Source organism: Prinia subflava, chromosome Z, assembly GCF_021018805.1.
Source record: "Prinia subflava isolate CZ2003 ecotype Zambia chromosome Z, Cam_Psub_1.2, whole genome shotgun sequence".
In the NCBI taxonomy this organism is placed as follows: Eukaryota; Metazoa; Chordata; class Aves; order Passeriformes; family Cisticolidae; genus Prinia; species Prinia subflava.
This window is the reverse complement of record NC_086283.1, coordinates 55,243,500-55,253,216: the sequence shown is the minus strand read 5'-3', so window position 1 is coordinate 55,253,216 and position 9,717 is coordinate 55,243,500. Positions and strand designations below refer to the sequence as shown.

The window sequence follows — 9,717 nt, the reverse complement described above, 5'->3', positions numbered from 1 at the left end:
GGTCCCGCGCCGTCACTTCCGGCGCGGCACTTCCGGCGGTGGGACGGTGCGGGCGGCGGGCGCCATGGGGAGCCGCGGGCAGGCGAGTGACACACACATACACACACATTCTGTCCGTGCTGGGAGGCTGGAGCTTTGTAGCTTTGGTAGAGCCAAAAGACATAGAGTTTCAGGACAAGAAGGACAGAAAACTTGGTAAAACATAGTAGCGGTTTGCACGGAAAGGCCGTTACGGGAAAAGGAAGCGAGATGCGATAAGCAGAGGTTAAAATACATCAAAAGCATGTCTCGTGAGAGTAAGATGGGGGAAAAAAGGACCTAGGAATTAATAAACCCTTTCGTTACTACGGTGTAATGTCGGTACCTCTTTCAGAAGTGTCTTGAAGCGTAGTTTTGGGAGTACAGTGGACAGGTATTCACAGAGCTCTCTGTTAGAGCTGTAGAGGTCAGAGATGTGTGCATTAATGGATTTTGATCAAGGCCGTCTAATACAGCTGCTGTGTGCCTGGGGTGGTGAAAAGTTTCCGGGGGGGGGTTGCAGAAATTGAACTAGAGAATATCGTGTGTTGGAAGGGAACCACAGAAATGATGGAGCCCGGCTCCTGGTCCTGCACGGCACCATCTCCAGGAGTCACACCCAGTGCCTGGGAGAGTTGTGCAAAAGCTTCCTGAACTCTGCCAGGCTGGTGGTGTGACCACTTCCCCGGAGAGCCTGTTCCAGTGCCCATCACCCTCTGGTGAAGAACCTTCTCCTGATAGCTGAGTGTCCCCTGACACAGCTTCAGGCCATTCCCTTGGGTCCTGTCACTGGATACCAGAGGGAGGAGATCAGTGCCTGCCCCTCCTCTTCTCCCCTCGGGAGGAAGCTGTAGACTGCAGTAAGGGTAGGAAGATGCCTGAAATGGCTCATCAAATTATTCAAAATAAACATTCAAAACTTCAAGTTTTACCATACATGTGTTCAACTTAAAACCACTTGTAATGTTAACTTGCTGTTTCCAGAGATGGCATATATATTATGGAGTAGAAAAATTTTAGGATGTTAAAATATCTGCAAAGCATGAAGTTTATTTGTTGTGTTTTAATTCTGTAAGTTTGCCTTCTACAGATTCACCCATCTAGGGAATGGTGCAGTTAAAGGCAACGTGGCTCTGTTCATTTGCTGAGTTTTTTCCGAGTTACAGCCCTGTGTTTCTTCTATATCCTTCTAAAAATATTTGGAATACTAATCGTGAGAAAACAATTTGAGATTATTATTAAGTGGCTGGAATTGTGCCCTCTAGAGATGCCAAAACATGATAGGAAGTGCTAGGAGGAGCTTCAAAAGGCATATTGTTATCAAGATCATGTTTTTCTGGTGCCTCTCAGAGATTCTTTTCATTCTGTAGCAAAAACCAAAAAGGTGTCATAAGGATTTGAGGATTTCTGTAATTCGTTACAGTCTGTATGAATGATCAACCAAAACCACATGAGTACGAGCTGTGATTTTCAGGGGGTTTGCTTTTCATACATATTCAGGTGTGTCTTCTCTACACTGTAAATCCTAGTTTTCTGAGTGTTTGCTTTTACTGTAGTTCATTTGCCGACCTGGCAGTTGTATTTAAGGGAAGGACTTTGCATTGGTTTTGTCACACCACCCGTAGAAGATTTTTATGTAAGAGTACTTCAGCCATTTCTTTTTCTACCTTTTTCACTTGCTGGAGAATATCCACTGATGTAACCTTAATGCCTTCAGGAAACTTGACTTTTAGTTATTCCAGTTCTGTTGGGTTTGTTTGACATTGGCACAATAAATAATGCTTATGTCCATGTACTTTCAGGATTCTATTGCCATCATGCCAAATAATTATTTAGGATTGTGTTAGCATCTTAGGGTAATTTGAAATATGTAGACATGTCTAAGATTTTGATGACATCACATCTGCTTTGGTTGCAAGTGTTTTAATCAGGAATTTAAGTAAAGCCTCTTAGATACTAATTCCGTATCAAATTCTGTACTAAATGGAAAGAACATGAAATTTCAACCGAAACATTTTCACTTGTAACATGTTCATTTTAACTAACAATCCTGCTAGCAAATAAATTAATTCTATTGATGTTGTATTGGCAGGTTTTGAAGCTTTTTAAGTTGTTACACAGAACACGGCAAGAAGTTTTTAAAAATGATACCAAGGCCCTTGAAGGTGAGATACTTGTTTTGTATGGTGTGTGGTGTGGGCTTGCTTACCTATATTTTGTGGCACTTTCTTCTTGGAATACAGAGAAAGACAATTCTTAACATAATCTTTCTTCAAATTACTCCCATAATTTTCAGGTAATAATTTAGAAAACTTCTGTGTCCATAACCAGATATCCTTTAATTTGAAGCAAAAAAAAAACAAAACGATCCTTAGATTGAAGCACCCAACACATATTTTGGAAAGGAAACATTTGTTTTTTAAAATATTCCTGCTCTTCCTGGGAGATATTTTTCTGTATTTTCTTTTGTTTTTTAACGTCTCTTCAGTCCATCCAGAGCATGTTTAGCTTTACTGATTAATTCTCTATGTATGGTTTTTCCTCAAGGGATTAATCCTGCTTTTTTACCTTGTGTGTGCACTACAGAATGCTAAATTTGGAATCTTATTTTATTTGTATACCAGTGAACTTAAAATGTGACAGCATATGAATTGCATGGAAATCTTACATTGAAATACTTTGATCAGAGTGCCCCAGGAAGGTGCCATAAAGGACTTAAGATACTTAACTCTGGGGCAGTGACAAATTCAAAATACATTTTTTGTTCACACTTTAGTTTTTTGTTTACTTTATTTAGCTGCAAGACAAAAGATAAATGAAGAATTCAGAAATAACCGAGATGAGACATCCAAAGAGAAGATTAATGAGGTATTTTCTTGCTTTCTGTTGTTTGGGGTTTTTTTCCACTTTGCATAAGAATATTTAGAAATGAATTTGTTATTTAAAGGATCTCTAAACCATGGTAAACACATTGAGACATCATGAAAGTGAGGTTGGTTTGGAAAGACTTCTAGATGGGTCTTATATCTCCAGTGGTATTAATACTGTGTTATAGAATTTTCTACATACAAAAATACATAAGTAGAAAGTATGTTCTGATAGTTTAATGTGCATGTTTTGAAGTTTATGATAAAATTATATGAGAAAATATTTAAAGTTGCAGTTTTCATGTAAATATTTTATGCTTTGCTCATGATACCTTTCTGTGCTGTGATCACAGATTTAAATTTACGTGATCATTGTTGTGTAGGCAAACAAACAGAGAAACAATCTGCTCAGTTACTAAGAGATTACAAATGAGTTAGCATCTTTGTGGAAGGCAAAAACCAGGAAAATTATTATGATTTTAATATAGTATAGTTGTAGTATATATTAATTATACTACAGGGATTTTTTTGCTTCTTCTTTCCTCATCATGCATTAAAAGTAGGGCATTCTGTTAACTCACTGTTAGTTACCTTTGCTCAATTGTCACCTTAACACTTTTTACTGAGTCATTTTTTCTGAAAGTTACTGTGAACCGAAGCGGAACTTACATATTTTAGGTAATTATAGTTATTAACATCGATACAGAGTAAATAACTCAGTCCCTGTCATTCAGCCATTTATCAGACTGTACACTGTCACTGGGCACTGCTTGGAAGAAAGTGCCTGCCTCTGTCCCTTGAAGAAATCAAATGTAAACCCTTTCCTCATAACAGCCACTGAACAGTAAACAGTTCCAATGATTTAGTTCCTCAATTTCAGCTTGTTATCAGCATCCTGTAATAATGCTCAGTGTTTGTATTACCGCTGTCTGATCAGCTAAATTATGTGTTCAGGGTTGGTTTTTTTTAACAGATGTACAGGAAAAATATTTGCTGCAATAATGAAATCTGTATTTGTTTCCTGGGCAACATACAAAATACCCATGTTTGACTTTTTAATATGGGTTAGTTGATACTTGAAATGTCAGTGAAAGAATTCTAGACCTCCACCCCAGCTGCACACTCCTAGAACATCACAGAAGCTATCGTATTTATTAGGTGTACACACTGAGTAGACTTGGTTGTAGAGGAACTGAATCAAGCTTTATGCAGGACTTGAGAAAGTTTAGGCACTTGCATGCATTAATGTGGTCCAGTTTATGTTCTGCTTTGGACAGCAATTAAAAAATGGAATATTGACCAGCCAGAATAGAAAGATATGGTGTATCCTAATATGACAACAAGTATTTGTATCTGTATGTCGTTGTACACATCAGGCTTGCGGTGACATAGGGAGATCAAGGTAACTGTCTACAGTGTGACAACGAGAAGTGTGGTAGCTGAATCTAATGCACCAGTTTTAGTTCAGATCTGGAGTGTACTTGTGAAGTTACCTTGGTTATTTCCACTTCTGTGATCTGTCTTGTTTTGTAAAGTGTCAGAGCAACTAGCAGAACTCCCTTAAGGTCAATCTGAAGAAGAAGCTATGCCTCAGGAGCATGCAGCCTGGCTGCTAATGGGCTTTCCGCTGGGGGAACTGGAGGATACCTGCTCCAAGCCCTTAAAAGGGAGGAGCATGAGAAGAAGTGCAGTGTAGATGTCAAGTATTGAGCTCTAGTCTTTGTAAAGTGCTTCTTCTGTTGGAATGTGCCACTTCCTAGTGTGAGTGTGTCTCCTGAATTGTCTCACTTGAGCAATTTCATTTATTTTTGACACAGGCAGACAAGTATTAGAGTTCTCTTAATGGCTCAGCAAAGCTAACAAGGGTTCTTCACCTTATCCTCTTACTGAGAGAAGGAATTCTAGGCCTTTTGCCAAATACTGATATCTCAGGTAGTCTTTAGGTAGTGCATTGTTTCTGCACAGTCTTCTGTGAAACCTCAGTATTCTTAATTCTTGTAATGTTTTGCTCTTGTTTTTGTCTTCTTATTTCAGTAGGTTTGAAAGTAGTAGCACTTTATTCAGTAGTAGTGTTGAAAGAATGGGATTGCGCTTTCACTATGGGAAGTCAGATGTAACTGAGGTGTGAGTGAGCGTCTTTGATCATTGAAACTAGTTAATTGGTTTTGTAGTTGCATTTAACCTTATTCATTTGCAGTTTTAATTGGGTACATAGATGTATGTACTGGTGTATGTTACTGAGCCAGAGTTTCCCTTACTATGTGCTCCATCTCAAGGTCACTTACATACCAATCTGTAAGTTACTCCAGGATCCCCAAGGCAAAAGCAGTGTATACATAGTACATAAGTAACTGAGTAGTACAAATGAATTACTTTATTATTTGAGTAGTTGCCTAGTGTGGGAAACATCTTCAGAAATAGTCATATTTCTGAATAGAGGATGGCATGCATTGTGTTAGTAATTTAAATTACTCTGTTGTTCCTCTCTTCTTATTCCTTTCACTAGCTGCTGAAAATAGCTTCAGATGTTGAAGTGATTCTCAGAACTTCTGTTATTCAGGCGGTTCACACAGATTCTGACAAAATAGGTGAGTATGTTATAGTAAATAAATATAGAATATGAAAATAAGTAAAAGAATAGTGAGGCAAATAGCCTGTCTGTTATTCTCTGCTGAAATTCTTAGTGTAAGCTATTCATTAATGTCACTACCTAGGGCAGGTGGAGGTTTCAAAGGTATGAAGTTTCCATACAAATGGAAGTATGGAGCCTGGTAGAAAGAGGCAGTGATCACTTTTAATGCCCTCAAGTAGCTATACTATTAGGAAGGTCAGCAATTAGATAGCTAATCAGCATGTGTGTACAGGTAGTCAGTCAGCATATGGCTAAAGGCAGTAGCCACAGTACCTATCTGTAGGTGCTTGCTCTGCCAAATAGGAAGGAGCTGCCAGAGGAGCATTAGCAAATGTAGTATGTGCACTGACCATAGAATAGTTTTTTCTTTGCTGATTGATTGAATGTTCATTTCCAGATTTTTTTCCAGCAATTTCAGTTTCAGGTTGTGCTGTGTAAGGTTTGTGACACAGTGATTATCTCGATGCAAAGTCTATCAAAATCTACAATCCTGATTCCTGGTTTAGAAGTTCTTTTATCTTGCAGTCAAAAAGAGAAGTAGTGGGTAGGCTTAGTATACAACCGTGTAGTATACAGGAAATCTTCAGCTGTGTACATTGTTTCCTTTTACTTCCATTTAGTGTTGTCTGTAAAGTCTGTACCAATTTTCAGCTTTAGGTTTGGTAAAATATTTAACTTTGGAACGGCAATTATGATCAAGGCCAAAGGTAAGTCTGGACCAGTGTCAAGTCTTCCATAGTGATTTCAGGCAGGTAACAGTTGAAGAATAGGAGCAGACAAAGTGAATTTGCACCTCTTTCAGCTGTTCACACCTGGCAGCACTTCCTGAGTCAGGGATGTTTTCTGGTTTAATTATCTTTAAATGATCTTCTCTTCAATTATTTTTCATTTTCACCAAGCTGTTAATGAATTTTTAAGTCTTTTATTGCCACCCTTTTGTTCACTCTCCCATGAAACAGCTCTCAGAAACAGCAGGTGAATACCTGTGATTATTCTTGCTATTCACTGCACACTATGGGCAAGGAGGCATTTATACACATAATATGGCACAATAGTGTTTTCTCTTTCAGCTAGATTCCTGCTAATAGTCACTGCTAATTCTAAATTTAGTTTTTGGCTGCCAAGCCAAAATACATATTATGTGTTTATTTTTACAAAATTCGACTCATTAAACTCATCAGAGTGGTCATAATAAGTTTTGAATTTATCACTTACTTTGTGAAGGTAGTATTTTTCTTGACCTGAGTGCATTGCATGTTTCTAGGTGTAATTTTGTCCATCAATTTACTCAGTCAAGCCCTAAGTATGTCTTGCTATTTTTCACAGTAAGACATTTTCTTAATTAAATTGTTCAGGATGGTACAGTTAAAACCATTTCTTACAGGTTACTTACAAATATGTTGAACAGTGACCTCTCAACAAATACCTGTAAGAACTCCACATTTGACATCACTCCAATGGATGAATGATGTAATCTATTTTTAGTCATTTATTGTTCATGTCCTACAGTTTATCCAGTGACTTACCTGTGCAAGACTTCTGTCACAATAAGCCTGTTGTTTTATAAAAGCATTGACTGAGGGACTTCTGGGAATCCAAACATGTGGTAACTTCTGAAATGCCATTCAGAGAACTCCAGCAGGAACTGTAAGGCAGAACTTCCCCTGCAAAGCCAAATGGATTCATGCTGAGATACTAGCTTGTGTTCTAATCCCGTGCGAGTGTGCAGGGATGTGCTTAGGACAGACAGGTGTATCAGCAACAGGAGGAAGAGAGAAAACATGGGACTGCAGCTGAACAGGACAGGAGACTCAGTAATGAATGAGACCGAATAGTCAATTCTGTGACAACATAGTGGCAGTAACTTTCACTAGGTGCTTTCTTTTCCTTTTGGCCTTTAAAATAGGTGTGACAAGATAAATATTACAGATTAGATTCAAGACTTGGGGGAGAGAGCTAAGTCAAAGCCAATAATCATTTTTGAAACTGCTGAAGTAAGCATAATGTGACTCAGGCTTGAAAAAAATGCCATTCACCCCGCCCACTAAAAGTTACTGCAAAACTTTATAATTTTTTATGGCTTCTTAATATCAAAATTTTCATGCTTGTAAAACAAGATGGGAGAACATTATTGTGACCAGCTGAAAGTAAAATCTAGTATGATTTTGTTTTAGATAGATATCATGATGCTACTTGTACACTTAACAGAAGTTCAGATCCTCATTTTAGTAACCAGATATTTTGTTTGTAAATGTCAAAACATCTTTAGAATTTGAAATAGTGTTTTCCATAAGATTATAGTCTTACTGTTTTTTGGTTGTGTTTTTTTTCTATTTCAGTACTCATACCCAGGAAAGATCTGCTACAGGACAATACTCCTTACTTAGATAAACCGACAAAAAAGCAAGAATCCTGAGGAGGTATTGTTACGAGGAAAAAAGAGACTGAAATCAACTCACTGATTTTATTGAGTGCTGGGATATCATCATGCACTTGTTCTGTGGAAGATAGTAATACTTTCACAGAACTTAAAAGTACACTGCTGAATTCTGTTACTTCAGCCAGGAATTTTTCTGATTACGACAGTTATCAGACAGAGATTGTTTCCCAGCAATGCAGAGTTTTTCAAAGCTACATAAAATTTAAATGGAGTACATGATACTGATAATATTTATTTTTAAGTTTATTGTCAATCATAAGCTTCTTTGAGGTAATGAAAATTCATCTTGTGGCATTTGATGTTAAATTTATGCTTTGCACCAAAAGTATGACTTCTGAAGTTGTCATTAATTGTACACTAGTATACTGTGATACTCTCTGCTTGAGAGAGTTCTTAAAGGTTTATCTGAATAAATTATTTGTGTTTTACAGATGGGAGAGCATGTCTAGTGTTTTCCTTCTCCTACACCCTCTGGAATGAGCAGGATTGTTAAGGTTTGAATTCTCAGATGACAGCACAAGAGAGCCCTGCCCTAACATAGCCTAAGGATGTTGGTTTAGATGATATGGTTTATGAATTTTTGGTTTGTATTTTAACTTGTAAGCACTGAGTGACTGAGGCATTTTCCAAAGAAAAGGGCCACGCTGTTTAGTTGCAAGTGAATTTGCCTAGAGTGAATATATGAGAAGTTTGATTAGTAAGCCCTAATAATTTGCATTTTTTCAAGGCTACTTCCTTAGTTCTTGTGGAAATCATCACAATGATCTGTTTGCTTCCATTTTAATTGGAAGGAGTTACAACTGCAGTGATACATAGAATCTTTTCTTAGTGAAATTGATAGCAGGCGTCTCCCTAGGATCTAAGTACCTCACACAGGAGTGAGGTAGTCTGATAATAAGTCTCACCTCAGGAGTCCCGCTGTGTCTTTTTATTTTCAGTCTCCAAGATGTCAGAATTGCAGATCTGTGTGTGTACTGATTTGGCTTGACTGGCTGGGTAAACCAGAAAACTAGTGCCTTCATCCAGTCTCTTTTTCTCACAAAGCATGCATGTCGTGTGTCAAGTACTCCTGTGTTTAAAACTGTTGCCTCTGGCTGTGGTGGCCAGGGCAGCCAGCAGCAAATACAGCTGTCAATAACACTCTTTGAATTGTACTGATACTCCCTGCACTGTAGCTAAAGGCAGCAGGCACACGGTGTGAGATAGAACAAAATTACTGCAGTTCTTGCCATTTGTTGTATTCTGGTGGCTCCACTACAAAACAAATGTCTCCGTCTGTAGGAAATGTCCTGTTCTAAGGCCCTGGTATTGTTTACTTCCCTAAGGAGAAGCTGTATTCTATGTCTGGTTTCCTATCCTTCTGCAGTCTGCCTACTTTTTCTTTCCCACAAGGGGCGTAAGAGAGTCATATGCCAGAAAGAGAAAATACAAGGTAGTGGCAACTGTAAGGAGAAAGCAGACCATTGCCTCAGGTGAAATGACTAATTTTAAGCAGAAGTAATTAAACAGGGGTCTGGCAAGACTGGGAAATTATGTAACCATTAAAGTGTACATCCCATGGCATGTTGGAATTGGGGGGAATTCACCTCTCATAGCAACTGCTTTAGGCTGTGGGTGTAGCCTTAGAGATTTTATCCTTCAGATGGATTTTATAGAGCTGAGGCCCGGTAAGTTTTCATGACTGATGTAAAATAGTATTGCCTGTTAGTGTGCAAAATACGTAGTAAAAGACTTCAGTGATGTCAGTGGTAAATGGTGAT

General features: G+C 38.2%; 1 protein-coding gene across 1 annotated transcript; it reads left to right on the top strand.

Moving 5' to 3' along the window:
- Positions 1 to 8,394, top strand: LYRM7 (LYR motif containing 7). The gene is made up of 5 exons (XM_063423224.1): positions 1 to 82; positions 2,111 to 2,183; positions 2,816 to 2,886; positions 5,392 to 5,473; positions 7,857 to 8,394. The coding sequence occupies exons 1-5, from the start codon at positions 65 to 67 to the stop codon at positions 7,931 to 7,933; spliced, it is 321 nt and encodes a 106-aa protein (XP_063279294.1). The 5' UTR covers positions 1 to 64; the 3' UTR covers positions 7,934 to 8,394.
- Positions 8,395 to 9,717: the final 1,323 nt, after the last annotated feature.

Coding starts and splice junctions, on each gene's coding strand:
- LYRM7 (XM_063423224.1), top strand. Junction 2,184..2,815: donor TGATACCAAGGCCCTTGAAG/GTGAGATACTTG, acceptor TACTTTATTTAG/CTGCAAGACAAAAGATAAAT. Junction 2,887..5,391: donor CCAAAGAGAAGATTAATGAG/GTATTTTCTTGC, acceptor TCCTTTCACTAG/CTGCTGAAAATAGCTTCAGA.